Source organism: Danio rerio, chromosome 8, assembly GCF_049306965.1.
Source record: "Danio rerio strain Tuebingen ecotype United States chromosome 8, GRCz12tu, whole genome shotgun sequence".
NCBI lineage: Eukaryota > Metazoa > Chordata > Actinopteri > Cypriniformes > Danionidae > Danio > Danio rerio.
The window spans coordinates 10,387,061-10,408,352 of record NC_133183.1 but is presented as its reverse complement, the minus strand read 5'-3'; the positions used below and the strand labels follow the sequence as shown (position 1 = coordinate 10,408,352).

Here is a 21,292-nt window from a genome sequence, read left to right as displayed (position 1 = left end):
TGGTGTTATTGTGTTTATTTCTCTCAAATGTTTCTTCAGACAGTCATTGCTCCTCAACTACCGCGCATGGACGTCACAACACGTCTTAACAGTGTAAAACCGTCGACTTAATTGATATATAACAATAATATTCCTCTATTACAAAATACCCTGCTATTGACTGAGATACAGCAAATCGTGTGAGACGTCATTAGTGTCCTCCGCCGCTAGAGGGCGGAGGTGGAGTGATACATTTAATGCTTAATCTGAGGTGACATCTTCTCGGCTCTTCTGCCAGTAATAACACCCAATGTGATTTACAGTCGGTGATGAAAGTACTCCTTAAAAAAATGTGACGTGAGTACGAACGACATTTCACACAAGAACCGACTGCTAGCGTCAGCTCTAGACATTGTCTGCATGTGCATGTGTTGAGTGCATTTTCTAGATTCAGGAATAATAATCTACACTACAGTAAAGTTCAGCATATAATACAAAAAACAATCGTAATAAACAGCTCAGAAATTGAGCAAAGGGGTAAGGAATATCAAGAGATGCTCAAATATATTTTACTTCGCTATCCTTCAGAGCTAAACATACCATGACATCTCATTGACCGATGACGGTGATGAAAGAACTATTGAATATGTGTCATATCTTTGGTCAAACAATATATAACAAAAGTGCACTCAGTAATTTTAATCAATTACGTTGCTCTTGCAGTGGATTTATTACAATTATCAATGCAAATGCACCCAGCAGGCACACAATATCATATATGTTGAGGCATTAGCCGGTATAAGATTCTAACGCTATGATAAACTTGGATAAAAATATCACGGTTTCACGGTATTGTGATTACTTTGCTTTAAAATGTATTCTTTTTAAATGTCTGGGTAAATATGGAGCTAATAATATGCCAAAACAATCTGAAATTGAATTATGTTAATTTGAATAATTCATTAATTTTCTTTTTGGCTTAGTCCCTTTATTAATCCGGGGTCGCCACAGCGGAATGAACCACCAACTCATCCAGCATATGTTCTACGCAGCAGATGCCCTTCTAGTTGCAACCCATCTCTGGGAAACATCCACACACTCATTCACACTCATAAACTACGGGCAACTTAGCCTATTTAATTCCATGTAACGCATGTCTTGGGGCTGTGGGGGAAACCGGAGCACCTGGAGGAAACCCATGCGAACGCAGGGAGAACATGCAAACTCCATACAGAAACGCCAACTGATCCAGCAGAGGTTCGAACCAGGGACCTTCTTGCTGTGAGGTGACAGGACTACTTATTGCACCACTTTGTTACCCCTAATTTGAATAATTGACGCTTGTAGTTTAATAAGTCTGATTTCGGACGTATTTTATTTTTAGAAACATTTAAAATATTTTGGAGCAGTAAACATAATAATTAAAATAAATCACAGACTTCTGCTGTCTTCATTCGTTTCAAAAACACAGATTTCTTTACAATTTAAAATGGCATCTTTGGATATCTTTTCCACTGGAGATACTGTTGTATATAAAAAAAATGTTGCAATGGTATAACAGAAGATTTTGGCGGTTTTAAAACCTTTACTTTCCCAAACCGCGGTATACCTTGAAAACGGTTATCGTCCCATGCCTACATATGACGTTGATCTTTAATTCTGTTTTGGTTGCGACATCAGGTGATCAAAATTTAATGTCAATTTGCTGTCTAATACCGACGTCAGCTGGCATTGATTTTTAGTTGGTTTTAGGCTGTGGCATTAACTAACTAAAATCCACCATTATTTTCACGTTATGATATGACGTCCCTAAAATCTCAAAGTCTAACATCAGTAGAAGTTTATCTTTGGTTGGTTTTATGTTGTGTAATTACCTAACTAAAATTCGACATCATTTTAATGTGACGTCTATACAATGTCAAAGTCAACCCAGGCTCATTCTGATAATGTACAGCAGTATACTTTTCTGGATATTGCGAAATACACCCCAGGAGCAAAGTTTTTTGCTGTTTTTGTTTTTTGCAAATCCACCGAAGGCGGCTGTGTAAGCTTAGGACGATTATAGACATGCTGTTTTGGAACCCCCAGAGATACTATTCTTGGCCCCCGCACCCCGCCCCCACGTTTTAAAGACAAGATGCAGCCATATGTACCTCTGGATACATATTTCGTGATCTCCAGAAATGTATATAGGGCTACGTTTTCAAAATAAGACTATGTTGGTTAAAGTCCAGGGGTGCCGCTAGGGGGGGAAAGTTAGGACGATTTCAAGGGCTCATGCCATTTTGGCCCCCCACACAACCCTGGCACCCCTCCCAACCCCACTCTTCATCCGCGACACCACAATCACTCCATCATCTGCGACACCACACCCCCCCACCGACATCACCCCCCCCCCCCCCCCTCCCAAATCCCCTTGCTTTACAATTTTGTCCACAACACCCAAGAAATGCTTTCATTTTTTTTGCGGGCAGCGGTGCCCCTGTTAAAATGTAATATCAGTAGATGTTGATATTTGATTAATATTAGGTTTTGATATTATTCTAATTCCAACATCTTGACTTTGGGTTCTGACGTCAAGCCGATTTTCATATACAACCAAAATTCAAAGCTAGTCTGAGGTTGGAATCCAGCGTCATTTTTATGTCTGTGTGACGTCCGGTGCCTGCTGGGCAGCATCACGCCAGTGTTTACTTGCAAAAAAATTACTTGACATAAATGAATTATGTGCATGAGAGACTACAATTTGCATGAAATGATCTGCATAGGTCTCAATCTCAATTCTTGAAGGGCCGCAGCTCTGCACAGTTTTACTCGAACCCTAATCAAACACAGCTGATTCAACTAATCAAGATGTGTTCAAGACTATTGGTGTCTGGTAGTCTTGAACACCTTGATTAGTTGGATCAGCTGTGTTTGAGAAAGGTTGGAGTAAAACTATGCAGAGCTGCGGCCCTCGAGGAATTGAGATTGAGACCCATGATCTGCAATAAGTGATATGCATCTATAATAAAGCAGTTTTGTTAAGCTTTTAATCTAATTTTAATGGTTAGAGCAGCAAAGTCTTAATGAAAATTACAGAGTGCACTTCAAAGAACACTTTTTTTCTTTTTAATCAAAAATAATTTGGTTAAATTTGATCAATATCTAGATCTTTGTATGACATATGAGTATGTGTCTTGCATAACATTTGTATTGATAAATATAATGCACATATTAAACATCAAAACCTTTACAAAACTGAATTTTCAGGGTGTTATGTGTATTTCAAAGATTAATTAACCTACGTCAGGAGAAAAACAACATTAATTCAATTATTTTTTTCTCATTCTCCACACACACACTATACACCGCTATACAGACAGACTGAATTGTGTGAATATTGAGTTTGGCAACATGTCTAACTGAGAACTGAAGCAATCTTTCGGTAATCAAAACGCCAAGCACATGATGAGGTGCAAAGCATAAAATGGCCCCCATCATTGTTAGCAATAGCGAGTGTCTGCTAGTAAATGTCAGGCGTGATCATTATAGGCTGATGATTATTTTTTCCCATTAAATCTGAAATACATTTCCAGTCAGTGCTAATAAACAGAGCCATTTTCGCACACTCTTCAGTAGTTATTTAACACTGCAGGAATAAATAAGCACAGCTGCGCAGTTGTGTTCCCGATATTAATTACATATGACAGCTAATTAGTTTGCAGAAACAGCATCTTCATAGCACCTGGCATGTTTGGTTTAGGTTTTATTACCATTACAATGCAGGTGATAAAATGTGACGAGCTGAAGACGAACGAGAGCGCGCTTATGTCACCTTCTCACACCTGTGTATTTTTAGAAGTGAGAAAAACTAGGAAAAACCTCACCCTGTTAGCACCAAAACATCATGCAAAAGTACATGCAAAAACTGATATCGTGTGACTGCGCTTGATATGTGAGGCGATATAAATAGTGCGATGTGTGGATTAGCTTGCTTAGTGCTGATATAGAATGAATAAATTATAGGAGTTTTTAACACATCTGCATGCTTAACGTTGAATTAAACCGTCTCAGAAATTACAATGCAATGCGAAAGCATAGGATGTGTTTTGTTCCCCACGTTTGTTGGTCATCTAACAATCACAACTGCAACCAAGTGTGCTTGGCATTGAAGGGTACAATCTAAAAATACATGTATCTTTCACAATGACAAATCAATAATACATACTTGTCATGTATGTACAACACAGTATAAATACTGTTGAAATGTCTCTTCTGTCTACTTTGTGTTGTGCAGCTACCACATATATGTTTTTGAAGTGTCTATCTGTGAGTTTTGAGGATCAACGGCACCTTCTTTCTCTTTTTCCGTCTCATTCTCCCAGAGGTTAATAAGGGGCGGGTAGAGTTCATTCAGAGGAATGGAAGTGGTGTGCTGCATGTATTTTTTAAGTGAGTGATGGCAAGATTTCTGCTTCATGCGTCGTCCCATGTAGAACACCAACAGAGCCATGATGCAGATGGCGAACATTGAGCCCATGACTGCGGCCAGGGCTACGTTGGTCGGCTGTGCCACCATCTCTACAGCGAAGCTGGCTTCTTTAGTAGTCACGTTGATGCAGGAGTGCTGGGTTTGCTCAGTGCCGGCCATAGTCAGGCAAACCTGGTACTCTGTTGAAGGTAGAAGGTGGGTGAGGTTGTACTCTTGGACATCTACAGGGACCATCGCGGTGTAGCTGATCTGTGGATTGTCGATCTTTACGGTAGCACTAAGCCACTTTGGTTGTCCCGCCTCATGGTTGGAAGGAATAGCATATGGGTGCATCTTCCATTCGAGCACGACAGACTGGGCATGAACAGTTTTTGCAAGAATTACCAATGATCCTGTGGTGTTCACCACTCCATGATGTCCTCCAAAATGGTGTGCACCATTCCAGCTTCTCTTATCCACGTACACAGAGACACTCCGGGTATCGGCTCCCTCTGCGTTCCAAGCCACACATGTGTAGAGACCAGTATCTTCAGGCTCTATGTGCGGGATCTCTAGCGCACCTTGGTCTTGCATCCGGTGCTTCTTCGGTGTTCCTCCACCCTCGTTTGAGGATGGGGAAACAGCTTCAGAAGTGACTTTGTCACCTGTGGGGGTCACCCAGTAAAACTGAGGTGCTGGATCTGCCACGGCCCAGCAATCGAGTGTTAGAAGCTGTCCTAAGGTGACGTTGAGCTGCGGAGGAAAGGCATGCTGAGAAATCAGAGGCAGGCAGGTATTGCTTGCTCCATTCCAACTTGCAGACACCACATCCTGAAGAGCCTGGCCAACAAGATGCTGTGGGGAGGCACAAAGAGTTATTTGGGGCTCCAGAACTTTGAGGCTTGATTGGTTGCCAAGGACGGGCCCCCAGTTGTTGAGGCAATCACACCTGAGTGGGTTGCTATGAAGGCTGATTTCATCAAGATTGGGGAATGCAGATACAATCTCATGGGGCAAAAGCGTGAGGTCGTTATTGTGGATCAGTAAGGTGCGCAAGCCACGCATTTTCAGAAAAGCGGCTCGGTCTATGAAAAACAGGTGAGGGTTATTGTATAGTTCCAGTTTGGCCATTTGCGGTAAGTTTGAGAATGAGCCCCTCTCCACTGCCACAAGTTCCTCCATGTTGTTCAGACTGAGTTCCTCCAAATGGGGAAAGTCTTGGAAATCACCTTCCTGTATACGAACGATGGGATTCTTGTTAAGGTCAAGAAACTTGAGGCTTGGTAGAACACGTAAAGCTTTCTTTGGCACAGCTGTGAGCTTATTATCAAAGAACGAGAGGCTTTCGAGATACTCTAATCCCTGGAAAGCTCCCTCAGGTATTTCCCTGAGCCCCATTCCAGCGAGAACCAAACTGTGCAATTTAGTGAGGGGGTGAAAATTCATGTCTTGAAGCCCAAGAATTGGGTTTTCTCCTATCATTAGGATCTCAAGGTTAGGCAGGGATTCAAACCAATGGCTGTCTATTGCAACAAGCTTGTTGGAGTTAAGGTGAAGCCTCAACAGGTTTCCCAAGCCTGAGAAGGCATTAGGACCAATAGAAGAGATCTGATTGTGATTAATATATAGCTCCTCTAAGCTGACTAGATCCTTTAGACACATATCAGGCAGCTCTTTAATTTGGTTTTCCTCAAGGTAAAGTGTGACCAGCTGCGTTAGGTTGTTCAAACCAACATCATGGATTTGTGTGAAGTGGTTTTGGGAGAGATCCAGTTCTGTGAGGTTGACCAAGCTCTGGAGTTGTGAGGTTCCCCTGGAGATATTGTTGCTCTGAAGAAGGAGCACCTGAGTATCAACTGAGATATTCCACGGGATCCTGCTCAAATGGAGTTCGTTGCAGTCAACAGTCTTGGCTTGATGGTAGACCGACTGAGGAGTGTACCATGGACGGGTTTCGCAGACACACTGCGCAGGGCAGAAGGGAACCGCAAGGGAACAGCGACACACAGCCAAAACCAAACAGACTGTGAGCAGTGAAGTGGAAATGGCAGTTCTCTCCATATTGAGTATCTCTAGAGCGCTGCGACCAGTAGGTGGTTGACAGTATGAGGGAAGATTCCTATGAAATGGAAGACAGAAATCTTCTCATCCAGCCCTGCAAAATGAAAAAGAAAGAAGATATATAAATCATGCAGTTGTATGATGTCAACTAAGTACAAATTACAATAATAGCAACTTCAGATGTGGTATACAGTTGAAGTCAAAACTATTAGCTTTCCTGTGAAATTTGAATTCTTTTAAAAATATTTCTCTAGTGCTGTTTAAAGGAAAGAAGAGTTTTTCTCAACACATTTTTTTCTTTTCATTGTTTAATACAGGGTTTCTGCAGGTTTCACCAAGTCAAATGTAAGACTTTTTAAGACCTTTTTAAGAACAACAAGAATGTAATTTCTGACTTATATAAGGCTAAACACTAATGATTTTATTAATGTCACAGCAGAAAAAATAAATATTTTTTCTTTCCGCATTAAGAAACAAATTCTAATTAATTATTTTAGCCACATATTTTAAATATTGTGCCAAGCAGACCCCAGTTGTATATATGCAATTAAAAAAAACTGTTAAAAACTTTAATAAACTAATGTATGCACAACAAAATGTTATAATATTCCTTATAAATAAAGTTTGAGATGTATCGTTAATGATTGGATTTGTGTTGGATGGATTAAAAAAGGAAAATTAAGATCCTTTAAAAATTATTTAGGACCTAAAAGACAATATTTCAGTGAATTTAAGACTTTTTAATGCCTAAAAGAGTGTTTTGGAAATTTAAAACATTTTAGACCTTTTTGCGACTCCGCGGACATGAAATATGAGAAATTATTTCTTTTGTCTTCGGCATGATGACACTACATAATATTTCCCTAGTTATTTTGTAAGATACAAGGATTCAACTTAAAGTGACATTTTAAAATTTAACAAGGTTAATTAGGGGCATCACGGTGGCACAGTGGGTAGCACAATCGCCTCACAGCAAGAAGGTAGCTGGTTTGAGCCTCAGCTGGGTCAGTTGGCATTTCTATGTGGAGTTTGCGGGCTCTATTTTGACAGTCCATGCGCAGAGCGCAAAACGCAGGGCGCAAAACGCAGGGCACAAACGCTTTCAGGGCGTGTCAGAATGCATGTTTGCTAATTTAAGGACGGGAAAATGGATCACTTTCACTTTCGCTCTTGGATAAGGAAACCTTTACGCACAGACATCAATTAGTCTATAAATAATTAACTGCGTTTGTTAAGAGCAAATATTTGTTTTAAAACTATTTCTAAATTCAGTTCTAATTTCCAGCAAACGAATAAATGAATAATAATAACAAAATGTGCTCAAAAACCTGAGTTATATCCTAAAACACATGCTGTGCCCCATATGGTCTAAAACCTGCAGGTGGGCAAATCTAAGCTTGTTTTTATTAAAACAAATATAAAAATGGATATAATAAATAATACTGCTAATAATAATAACATTATACAAAAGCAAATTGTTATGAATGAACTGAAAAAGCCTCCCGAGATGAAGAAGACATATAAGCAGTGATTTTTCATATTTATGTAGGCTAGAAAATAATGTTTTGTAATATTTTAATCCTTTATATTTATATCCTATATCTATTCTTATTATATCCCATATATATCCTTAATATTTAAAATTTTTTTCATATGTAAAGATAGGCCTATTTTCCTATTGCTCTCTTGTGTGTATTAAGCAGTGTGTAAGCGAGGCGCAACTCTGTGCTGGAGTTTAGGCCGGGTTTGTTTTGGTCTAATGAAAAATCTATTTTAGTTTATCAAAATAGCGACGCGCCTGCAGTGCGCCTCAGAACGCCTTCCTTTTTTAGACCAAAACGCCTATGGGCGCACATATGAGCGCAAATGCATTTGCTATTTAAACAGCGTGACGCAACGCCTCAAAACGACTCTTGCGCCAAGCTGAAACTAGCAAAAGACTATTGCGCCGCGCCTTGCGACACATTGCGCCAGGTGTATGATAGGGCCCTATTTGTTTTCCCCGTGTTCGCATGGGTTTCTTCTGGGTGCTCCGATTTCCCCCACAGTCCAAAGACATGCTAAACTAAATTGTGTGAATGTAAGTGTGTATGGGTGTTTCCCAGTGTTGGATTGCGGCTGGAAGGGAATCTGCTGCGTGAAATATATGCTGGATAAGATGGCGGTTGATTCTGCTGTGGCAACCCCAGATTAATAAAGGAACTAAGCCGAAATGAAAATTAATGAATGAACTAGATTAATTAGGTTAACTATAGGCAAATTAAGTTAATTAGGTCATTTCATAACAGTGCTTTGTTCTGCAGCCAACTGAAAATATTAATTACTTAAGGGCGTTTATAATTTCGACCTTAATAAAATTGGTATTGAAATGGGGCTGGGCGATAAAATCGGTATCGGTATTTGTTGACCAAACACCATTGTCAATATCGATAAAAAAAAGTTTCGGTATGAATCCACTATAGTTAAAATGTGGCAGCTGAGCGTGCCTTGGAAGCGATGCATATATGCTTAGGGTGTAAGTTTGTAATTTCAAATGGAGGCGCGTGACTTGCACGACACGCATATGGGAGCGATACTCACATGTTGTGCAAGCGAGTCTTGCCAGCGACACTCAATCTAGTAGCAAGCAATGCACATTTTCAGAGTTGTTTGCTAATATAAGTTGATATCTTTTCTTTATTTTAATTAACACTCACAGCATTTTACATTTTACATCACATCGAAATGCAATTTTTGTAAAAAAAAAAAAAATTAATGAAATAAATAAATTAATTTAAAAAAAATCTGAATTAAATATTTTCCCCAAATTTTATAGCCCTACTAGCAGCAGTGAGGAGATTGTAAATAAAAAAAGGATGCAAGGATGTCACCAGAGTGGCTTTTTGGTTTCTTTTCTTGTGCATCCCAGCCACTAGCACCCTATCTGAAAGGGTTTTTAGCAATGGAGTAATGTAGTCACTCAACTATGTACTTGAATAATGATGGCTCATTCCTTTACTTGAAAGCTCAGACTTGATTATCATAATTTGTTTTGTTTACAGTTTGAGGATTACTGTATGATTACTATTCATACTGTACCTTAAAGTTTGTTTTGATTGTTCAGTATTTACGCTTTAAAGTTTAAGAGTCTATTTAACACTTGTGTTTATTTTACTATAAAGAGATCAGGTAGTGTTTAAATATTTTTGTTCTTGACTATTAAAACTATTTGCCTTAGAGGTCAAAATTTAAAAAAAAGAAATCCCAATATTTTTAAATGGATTGTTAAAAACTATTCAATAATTATCCATATCGAATGATAGTAAACATGATAAAGTATTATTTTTTTTGCAATATCCCAAATTCACCCAGCCCTATATTGAAACTTATTAAGAAATAAAAAATATATATATTTTGAAATATCCTTGCTTCATTAAACAAAACTTGGGAAATATTTGAAGTGTTATAATTTCAAATGAGGGCCACTAATTTTGCCTTCAAATGTACACAAGCATTATTTGGGATATGTACGATATAAACAACCATCCTGCAATCCATGCTTTCCTTAAGATTACACAAATAAATCAAAAGGTTTGTTTGCAATGAATACATTTCAAGAATTGACATTTTGATTATTTAACACTTTGTTCCCCCTGCCACTGCTCAGAGATCCCTCTACTAATTGATTATACAGTCATCTCTCATTCTTGTCAAACTGTTAGCAAGCGAGCACCATTGTTCCGGCCTGCATGCAAAAATACACCTGCCAAGCACGGGGCTCTGACAAACACATGAAAGGAGTCACACATCAAAGGCCCGAGTGTGCTCCATCTCAATACCATCTTTCCGCAAATGCAAGTGCGTCTGAAAGAATTGCACGATCTTGTAAACCATTGAGTGTAACAGCTCTCAGAGGGGCTGTAACTGTACGGGAGGAAATGCAAAATGAACACCAATGCAATAAAAACAGATAGCGAGCACTTCATCACACTCTAAACATCCGACGGACAAAATATCTTCAAGCCAGAGGCGTTCGAGATCTCAAGAGCATATTTTAGCCTCAAGCATTTTGGCTAGTTTTTTTCAATCCGCTTACCACACACAGTTCATCATCTGCTAAACATCTAGAATGATAAAACCATACATAGTTCAATGCATGGTGACGTTTGTATCTATTTTTCAGTGTCACGAAGAGAAAGAGATATGCCCAGAGTTCAAACGGTTTTGGTGATGGACTATCGTTTGATCTCCCACTATGCCAGGGCCTGTGATGCATCGCTCCCCTGATTGCTGCTCAGTGCTAATGAGCTGAATTTAACTGGCAGGAGGTGCGAGAGAAGAACCCAAGACTGTGAGCTGTTAATAGGTTGTACAGCATGACTCACAAAGACACGAAACTACTAAAAAAATCAAACAACGCTACCATATGTTGTCTCAGATCTGAAACTGTAGTCGAAGAACAGCAGCAATAATTGAAACAAACTGAATCCCTGTCTTCAGAAAGAGTCGTGTTGTCAATCAGTAGGTCAAAGGTTTGTGCTGTTAGGGAACAATGCTAATGCACAAACTAAACTGCATCCCACTGTATAATTGGGCGTAGTGAAAATAGCAAAATGAATGAAGTTTGTTTATACCAAAGTCTGATCAACCCACATAGCAAAATTTCTCTGGCCCAGCTCTGGCCCACACAATCAGGTTTTGCTTGGCCCACATGCCGCAGTGAATAACGGTACATGACTGGACCAAATCTGGCTTCTAGACAAGGGCCAAACACAGACCATATCTGGGCCAAGTCTCAGCCAAGTTAATAACTCATAACTGGGCCTGAACTGGGCCAGTAAGGTTGGTGTGTCACGATTGCAATGAAATTGATAAACCTATGAAGCGTTGCGCTTTAGGCACACTATGGGCCTTGTTTTTTCTCAGCTACCTAATTGGTAAAATTGATTTATTTAATCAAAAATTAATTTAATGTATTTTAAATGTGGGTCAAGATTGGCCAAACTCACGTGGCCCACAATAAATTTTTAAAACCTGGGCCAAATACTACGTTTTACATCTGGCCCAAATCTTGTGTGCCGCATTATAGATGGTGCCACCTCTGCCAAACCCAGGCCATGGTTGGCCCACATGCTGTATGCCAGTGCCGGATGAATGCCTGCTGTCCCAGCTTTATGCCAAATCTGGGCCAGAATTCTTTGCTACTAGGGAAGCTATCTCTTCACCCTCAGAAAGAAAGGTCCAAAATCGATCACTGGTGCTGTATATTTTCAAAAGGTACATTTTTGTTCCTAACAGGTGCTTAAAGGTACATATTAGCACCTAAAAAGCAGTGGTCTACAACCTTATATAACTGCGGACTGGTCAACTGTTAATTTTAGCAAGTACCATTACAAAGCACTGCAGTGTTTGGGTGTTCTGTGTTTGTCTGAAATAATTAGTCATGAGTTTGATTCCAGGAATCCATAAAATGACTCAATAAAACTCATGCAGTTTGAAGGCATTAATGTAATTTCATGAATTTATAAGGAGAAGCTACTTAAATCATTCAGATAGCCACATGGACAGGTTATGTGACTCTCTCAATCTTAAAAACTAGAGATAGTTCTCCCAAAAAAAAAATGATGTCATCATTTACTCACCCAGTTTAAGGTTTTCTTCAACACAAAAGAAGATTTTTGGAAAATGTTGAAAACTGGCAAACATTGACTTCTATATTTCTTTTGTTTTTTTCTACTAGGGATTTCAGTGGCTAACATTCTGAGAAACATCTTCTTTTGTGAACTGAAAAATCAAGGGTGAATAAATGATGACAGAATCGTCTTTTTTGGGGGGTGAACGATCCATTTAATATGACTATAAGAAAATAATACAGAGTAAGGCACCACAATCTGTGTTTTGTGGTGAATTACTGGCTTACTATGTTCACATTTTACAACAAATAACAGTTGTGTTTTCTTTGTGGGGTCACCACTTTTTATCAAATCTAATATCTGGGTTCTGAAGAAAAAAAACAGAGCTGAACCACTCATATAGGACACATATGAAATGAGAACTGATAAATGATGGAGTACCGAGCAGATGAAAAGTGACATTTATATTGTGCGCCAAATGTAACATCGGTTTAGTTCAAAGCACTTCACAGAAAGGAAAAAAAAGTTTGTCTCTCACAAACTACACATCCTGGTTGCACATTAAAATAAACCCAGTGATGCAATAAAGCGCAACGTCTCTTACTGTTATATCATACGCAAAAAAAGTTCCTAACTAGGAGGGCATGGGTTTTCATGAGCTTCTTCTACAGGACTCAATAATAAACATCTGTTTTCTGACCTTTACAAAAACATACTGTGTGAAACCAAATCTAATGTCAGGGTGTTTTGTACAGTGCTTGAATGCCTTCTCACTTTTCAGCAGTGCTAGTTTCAATATTTTTACCATTAATTTATGTATAAAAAAGTTTTTTTTTTACAATCATTATAAGCAATGAACTAATAAAAACCTCTAGGGGGCGAACATTATTAACTTTGATTAGAAGAAAATAAAGAAAAAAGAAAAATATAAGAAAAAGACAAGACTGAATATGTCTTTTGTATAGACAGAGCTCAACTAAAATTGTATCGTACAACTAAAATTGTATAGACGGAAATAACTACAATCCCATAACTCATGATGCATGACAAATACACTCACTGGCCACTTTATTAGGTATGCTTACTAGTACCAAGTTGGACCCACTTTTGCCTTCAGAATTGCCTTAATCCTTTGTGGCATAGATTCAACAAGGTACTGGAAATAATCCTCAGAGATTTTGGTCCATATTGGCATGATAGCATTACGCAGTTGCTGCAGATTTGTCGGCTGCACATTCATGATGTGAATCACCTGTTTCACCACATCCCAAAGGTGCTCTATTGGATTGAGCTCTGGTGACTGTGGAGGCCATTTGAGTACAGTGAACTCATTGTCATGTTCAAGAAACCAGTGTGAGATGATTTGCGCTTTGTGACATGGCCCGCTATCCTGCTGGAAGTTGCCATCAAAAGATGTGTATACTGTGGTCATAAAGCCTAGAGAAGGTTGTGCATGAAAATCCCAGTAGATAAGCAGTTTCTGAAATACAGCGAGCAGCCCATCTGGCACCAACAACCACATTCAAAGTCACTTAAATCACCTTTCTTCCCCATTCTGATGCTCAGTTTGAACTGCAGTAGATCCTCTTTACCATGTCTACATGCCTAAACCTATTGAATTGCTGCCATGTGATTGGCTGATTAGAAACTTGTGTTAACGAGCAGTTGAACAGGTGTACCTAATAAAGTGGCCGGTGAGTGTATAGCAATTATTTAATTTTTCTTTGGCTTAGACTCTATTTCAGAGGTTGCCTTAGTGGAACGAACCATCAACTATTCCAGCATATGTTTTACGCCGCGGATGCCCTTCCAGCCCCAACCCAGTATTGGGAAACACCAATATACACTAATTCACACACACACACACACACACACACACACACACACACACACACACACACACACACACACACACACACACACACACAATGGTCAATTTAGTTCATTCAATTCACCTATACTGCATGTGTTTGGACTGTGGGGGAAACCGGAGCACCCAAAGGAAACCCACGCCAACACAGGGAGAACATGCAAACTCCACATAGAAATGCCAAATTTCCCAGCCGGGATTTGAATCAGTGACCATCTTGCTGTGAGGCAACAGTGAAACCACCTCTTTCAACATCATAAAAGAAATAAAATATTCATGATTAAAGAGAGTATTTTTATAGTACCATGGTATAAACCAAAATCATAATACCATAGTGTGTTACACTTGTGTGTTAAATGCCATCCATTGTTATAAATACCATCCCACGTTCATATGCCATGCTATTTGCACTCCAAGAGCTTCAGAAAGCACCATGGTAAAAAAGCATGGTACATTTCATAAAACGAAAGAGCTAAATGTCATGATCTGGCTTCAGACTGTGTGCTTTCAACAGCACGGCGTGGCAGACAAGCCCACGTGTGGCGACGGTGAAACAAGCCAATCCAACGCTTTTCACACTGAGACACGGGCTGCTTATTCCGCTGAGTCCTGGAGTCTTTTAATCTGCTCAGCCTGTGGAAAGTGCTCTCGCGTTCAGTCATCGGCCTGCTCAAAATTCTCAGAACAAAGACAAAACGCGGACAAGACGGCACTGGCTCTGGAAATAAACTCCCCCCCATCCATATCCACACTGTGATCTTTGCATGCACTGAACACAAATGATCTCCCCTGAGAGGTGTGCTGGAGACGGGGAGGGACAGCCAGACGGATGGGGTGTGTCCCGCTTTGCTGCAAAGAAGCCTCAAACGTCTGATGTACCTCAAAGGCTTGCTTATCAGTGCATAAAAATCCAAAACATTAAATTTTGAGCATGTAATCTCATGCATTGGGTTGTTGTTGAGGTTCCTAGGCAATTCAAACATTTAAAGATGCAGTATTTAGGATTGACTAATGGCCTAGTGGTTAAACTGGGTATTGCAATCCAAATTCAAAATATTGAAGAGTATGGGCCCTATCATACACCCGCGCAATGTGGCGCAAGACGCAACGCAATTGCTATTTGCAACTTTCACCTCGGCGCAAGAGTCATTTTGAGGTGTTGCGCAACACTGTTTAAATAGCAAATGCATTTGCACTCGTATGTGCGCCTATAGGCGTTCTGGTCTAAAAAAGCAGGCGTGTTTTGGTGCGTTGCTATTTTGAGAAACTTTAAATAGTCTGATCTTTAGACCAGAACAAAGTCGGTCTATTTGTCTGGCGCAAAGTGCGCCTGGCTTACACACTACAAACAAGATGCAAAGCAATACGCAAACATCTTTATATATGAAAAAAATATAATATATTAAGGATACATATAATAAGGATATATATAGGATATAAATATAAATGATTAAAATATTACAAAACATATTAATTTCTAGCCTACATTAATTTAAAAACCACTGCCGTCATACTTTCTTCATCTCGGGAGGCTTTTTCAGTTCATTCAATTTGCTTTTGTATAATGTTATTATTATTAGCAGTATTATTTATTATATCCATATTTATATTTGTTTTATTAAAACAAGCTTAGATTTGCCCACCTGCAGGTTTTAGACCATATGGGGCACAGCAGGTGTATTTGGAAATAACTCAGTATTTTGAACACACTTGGTTATCAATGTTAATTTATTCGTTTGCTGGAAATTAGAACTGAATTTAGAAATAATTTTGAAACAAATCTTTGCGCTTAAATAATTAATAATAATTAATTTCGTTTGTTATTAATTATAATTAATTATTATTATTATTAATTAATTATTGATGTTTGTGCATAAAGGTTTCCCTATCCACGAGAGCAAAATCGAAAGTGAACTTACTTTACATCATGTCAATAGCGAATGCGCTCATGACGCGACGCAACTGGCTGTTAAAGGGAATGGGAGATGAGACTCTGATTGGTTTATTCTCAAAACACACCTATAACTCATTAAGAAAATAATCTCAACCCTTTTAGACCATGCGCCATGGTGCAAAATGGATTTTCCCGTCTTTAAATTAGCAAGTATGGACTCTGACACGCCCTGAAATCGTTTGCGCCCTGCGTTTTGTGTTTTGCGCATGGACCATCAAAATAGAGCCCTTTATGTTCATTGGGGTTTTTTCCCGCAGCCCATCCTCCCTCAGCATGATGCACAAGCAAGTTGCCAGATTGATGACACCAACTGATCAAGCCTTAAGCCATGGTCCCACTACAATTTTCTTCCCATAGACTTCCATTTGTACTGTTGAAGTCAGAATTATTAGCACGCCTATTTATTTTTTCCTCCATATTCTGATTAAAGGAGAGATTTTTCCAACAAGTTTTAATAACTCATTTCTAATAACTGATTTCTTTTATCTTTGCCATGATGACAGTAAATAATATTTGACTAGATATTTTTAAGATATTTCTATACAGCTTGAAAGGGGCTAATAATTTTAACCTTAAAATGTTTATTAAAAAAAAACTGCCTTTTTCAGGCTCAGTGGTTCTCAAATTGTTTTCATCAAGTACCACCTCAAAAAAAAAAAAGTTTCTCCAAGTACCACAATAATGAGCAGTATTGAAATACAGTAGAGTAGTAAGCCCAGTAAAGCAGCTACAGCTCTGCACAGTTCTAAAACTTGGCAGATTAATTTCAGAATATTTATTATTGACAGCCTTTTTAAAAATTATAAATAGTCTGAACGTTAACACTGTACTGTGCTTATATGTAAAAAAATAAAAAAACAAACAAACAAAAAAACAAAAACGTCAACATTTAAATTAAAATACTCTTTTAAAAGTTAAAAATGGTAGGTTATTGTTCTTAAAAAGTAAAAAGAAAATTTGCTGTACTTAAATGTAAAGTATTAACATATAGTAGCCAATTCATCAACACCTAGAAATGTAGCCTAGATCTTTGAAACATAGCCTATATGCCATAATAATATTAAATAATAATAACAATAAATAATATTAAATGTCTTATTCATATATAAATCATTTTTTATAAATTTTGAAATATATGTAGCATGTACATATGACATATTTGATATCTCTGCGTACCACCAGAAGGAAGCCCGCGCACCACTAGTGGTACACGTACCACAGTTTGAGAACCACTGTTCTAGTTGAAATAAAACAAATAAGACTTTCTCCAGAAGAAACATTATTATCAGACATACAGTGAACATTTCTTTGATCTGTTAAACATCATTTGGGATATATTAAAAAAAGAAATAAATCAAAGGGGGGCTAATAATTCTGACTTCATCTGTATGTCTGCGAATGTGGCTGACTTGAATCTCAAGCTAATGACATGTTGCTCACAAGCTTACATGTTGCTGCATTGTAAAGTTTGACCTGCGAAACCGCAATCTGTGATTGTGTGAGACCAATAGAAGATCAAAACGTGACACTTGTTTTATTAATGTCTAATAATTTTCTTTCTTTTATTCTGCCTCTTTTTGCAGCATCGTACAACAGAATGTTGCATGCTCAAACTCTAGTGGAGGGCTGCCCAAACCTTTTCTTATAAAGGGCCAAAAACCAAACTTGATTGAGGGTTGTGGGTCGAAGTTTAATATACCAAACTATATTACATTAAATTTGCCAAGGGTAATTTCTGATTTATTTGCTAATATTTAAAAATATCTAGAAACCGTTGCTTTAAAACATTAAATAATGATGCAGAATAATGTTCTATAATAAACTTATTATAGTAAAAACATAAACAATCCCATTTATAACACAATGGAGTTCAATGCTGAATACACTAGTCGAGCTGCTCCTGCCTTTGCCTTGATTTGCTCGCTGACAATATTTACATTTTAAAAGTCTGATTCATTAGCCCCTTTCACACATACAGCAGCCAGCAATTGCCAGCAATTTTCCGGAAAGGTTGTATGTGTGAACAGGTCCTTTTTGAAAATACCGGTAAATTCGTTCTGGCTATTTTCCTGAAAGAGAAGTTGTAACATTACCGGCAATTTGCCGGAATGCTGCGCTGTGTGAATGCAGAAGGAAGATTACCGTAATAAGCGCGTGCTCGTCTAGAACGTGCTGACGTTAGACGTCTGTTTTAGCCAATCAGAACAGTCAGGCGCATTTACGTCCGCACGGTTTGTGAGAATAAAAGCCTTTGAATATTTTTCCAGACACATTTAGCTGCTAGAAGTTAGTCAGATCACGTTTATATGTTCTTCTTAATGCCAACTGTGTAAATAATCATCGATGAGATGCTTATGATAAGCCGTTGTTTGTTTACCTTCAAGCTTTGCGTATGCCTGTGAAACAGCCTGTGAGCGCCAGCACACGCACATATTATGAACATCTCGAAATGTGAAAGTGATCCTGCGAAAGTTGTTCACAATATTGATCATCCACAGAGTTTGTAATTTAGTCAAATGTTTACAAATACAAGCGCAGCCGTTTAAAGCTCATTTGTGATGAATGATGTCAGAATGTACCGGTATTTTGGAATGGATGTGTGAATGCTCTTTTCCGGAAAATTGCCGTAACGTCCTCGCCTGTGTGAACAGCGCTTTTTTGAATATACCGGTAAAGTCGTTCTGGAAATTTTCCAGATATTTACCGGTATCACTGTGTGAAAGGGGCTATTTACAATATTTAAATGAAACATTTCATTTTAGTTGCTGTTTTGTTGAAGCTCCTCATTTAAACAAAGAAACAAAAGGTTATATTCAATTCAAAATGAGGGTCTCTGTCAAAGGCATTCGCTCCAACCAACTCCTCATCATTTTCCCCCTTTTTAGATGGGATGGTGGTCCAAACCAAAGGTTACTATGGGCTAACTTTAGCCCACGAGCCCTACTTTGGCCACCTCTGCTCTAGTGTCACACACCCACACACACAAGTGAATGAACATTATGAAAACTAAAGTTTGTTGTACACTTGGCGGTTCACTCTCGTTATTTGGTGCGATTGCATTCATACCAGAAGTGAACCGGACCAATGTTCATGTGAACCGTACCCTAGACCACCTGAGGGTGCTTTCACACTAGCACTTTTGGTCCGCACCCGGGTTCGTTTGACGTCATAGTATGGTACATTTAGCTAGTGTGAACGTGTCTTCTGAACTCGGGTGCGCACCCGTGAACCGTACCCGAGTTCGCCTGAGAGAGGTGGTCTGGGGTGTGGTTCATGCGAACTCTGGTATGGTTCACTTCTGATGTGAATGCAATCGTGTGAACTGCCAACTGTTCAACAATCTAGCGTTTTCATAACGTTCGTTCATATGTGTGTGTGTGTGTGTGTGTGTCTGTGTCACGTTTCGTACCTTGGTGACACGCACGGGACTAAGCCAGGGCAAACACAGTGATACACAGTGATGTCTGCTTGTCTCCTCCAAAAACAGCTTCTGCAGACACTGTGATGTTCTGAATGTTTATAATATTTTTGCAGCAGATGGACGCGAGTCGCTTTCTTTATGTCTAAAACCAAAAGCTTCAGTTAAAGCAGAATGACCACGATGAGAGGACGTCTTTCCATTTTGGCGCTTGCTTTCGTGACTATCACCTAGCAACCGCTGTAAAGAAAACAGCAGCTCGATGATGCAAGCGTACCGGGGTTCAGAAGGAAAAAAGACAGTATGAACACAAACCAACCAAGGAGGTGGCAGGGGGAGACAATCGAACTTGGGTACGGTCCAGGCAAATGAACCAAGTATGAAAGAAATCTCAGGCAGACTCGGGTACGGTTCATGGGAGCGAAGTGCGAACCAAAAGTACTAGTGTGAAAGCACCCTAAATATGCTTATGTTTTCTGCCAAGGAAACTCGGTTGTCAAAATATAGTTGGGTAAACTGGCAGTGGGTTGGTTATAGAGACCAAAACAAAGACATTCCAACACGAACACACATTTTTAAAGGAGAATAACTGACTTTAGCATTGTTTTTTTTAGCTAAAAAAGTATGTTCATGGTTTCTAAAAACATTTGCACACATATTATGCTATTTTTATGATTTAGAAGAGGAGGCAAGGTGGATCAGTGGTTAGCAAAAAGGTCACTGGTTTGAGTCCCGGCTGGGTCAGTTGGTGTTACTGTGCTGTGTAGCAGGCCCGTGCAGAGACTGTCCAAAGGCCATGTGCAGGATAAATTATTTGAAGGGGGGGCTGTTGTTGTTGTTGTTGTTGTAGCACGTGTACTGAAGAACGGTGTAGTCGCGCGCATTAAGATCAGCGGGGGGTGGGGAGTGCGCGTACTCAAGAGCGGTGTTGTCGCGTGCCTACTGAAGGGCGGTAGGGGGGAGGGGGGTATGGTGCCGCGAGGGCACTTTTAATCATTTTGGAAGGGCACTTTCTATCCAACACTAAAAAGGGCATGTGCACTGCACAGGTTGAGCCCTATGTGTGCACGTGCCTGCCGTGTAGAGTTTGCATGTTCTCCCAATGTTGGCGTGGGTTTCCTCCGGGTGCTCCAGTTGAATTGCCCTGGGTGAATTTAATAGACTAAACTGGCCGTATGTACGAATGTATGTGAATGTGAGAGTGAATGGGTGTTTCCAAGTACTGGGTTGCAAGTGGAAGAGCATCCGCTTTGTAAAGCATGTTCCGGAATAGTTGACAGTTCATTCCGCTGTGGCGACCCCTGAAGAATAAGCTGAATAAAAATGAATGAATATGATTTGGAAGAGTCAAAAACGTACATACAGCACCTTTAAAGATCAGATTTGAACAACAACAGCGCCGCCTCTATACACCTACAACTTGCTCTTTTCTTTAAAAACAATGCTGCTGGGAATGTAGGATGGTGTTTGAGATCTTAAAATGACTAATGACATTGGGAGTAAAGTCTGAAAGCCAAATATATGAGCACGATCGGAATTCATAATACAATGCGAGTGTGCAACTTCAGTTAGGAGTGCTGTAGCTGACTTTAGCATAAGCTGTTTTCTCTTTCAGGTCAACTACTCACAGGAGAATCGTGCTGAGTAAGTTCAATCAAATGAAGATGTTTATAGTAGCTGTATATGGCCAATAAACACATTTCAATTTGCATACAAATGCACTATATTAGTTCTATGGCATTTTTTTAGAATAAAGTACACTGAACATAACAAAAAAGTGCACTTTAATTAACAAAAAGGCACAGAATATTGGACACCACATGCAGCTTTAATTACATATTAGGGAGATAATCAGACTCTGATACTGGACAACAAAAAAATACAAACAAGTACACAGCCCAAGTGCATGATGTACTGTATAGTGTGTCATTTCAGACACAGAGAA

General features: G+C 39.2%; 1 protein-coding gene across 1 annotated transcript in view; it reads right to left on the bottom strand.

Annotated features, from left to right (window-relative positions):
• The window catches only part of si:ch211-180f4.1, a 50,626-nt gene continuing 29,334 nt past the window's right edge, over nt 1-21,292 (bottom strand). The window contains exon 2 of the mRNA NM_001386705.1: nt 1-6,587. Within this exon, the coding sequence (NP_001373634.1) occupies nt 4,259-6,493 (2,235 nt within the window). The 5' untranslated portion in view covers nt 6,494-6,587 and the 3' untranslated portion in view covers nt 1-4,258. The remainder of the gene's footprint in view (nt 6,588-21,292) is intronic.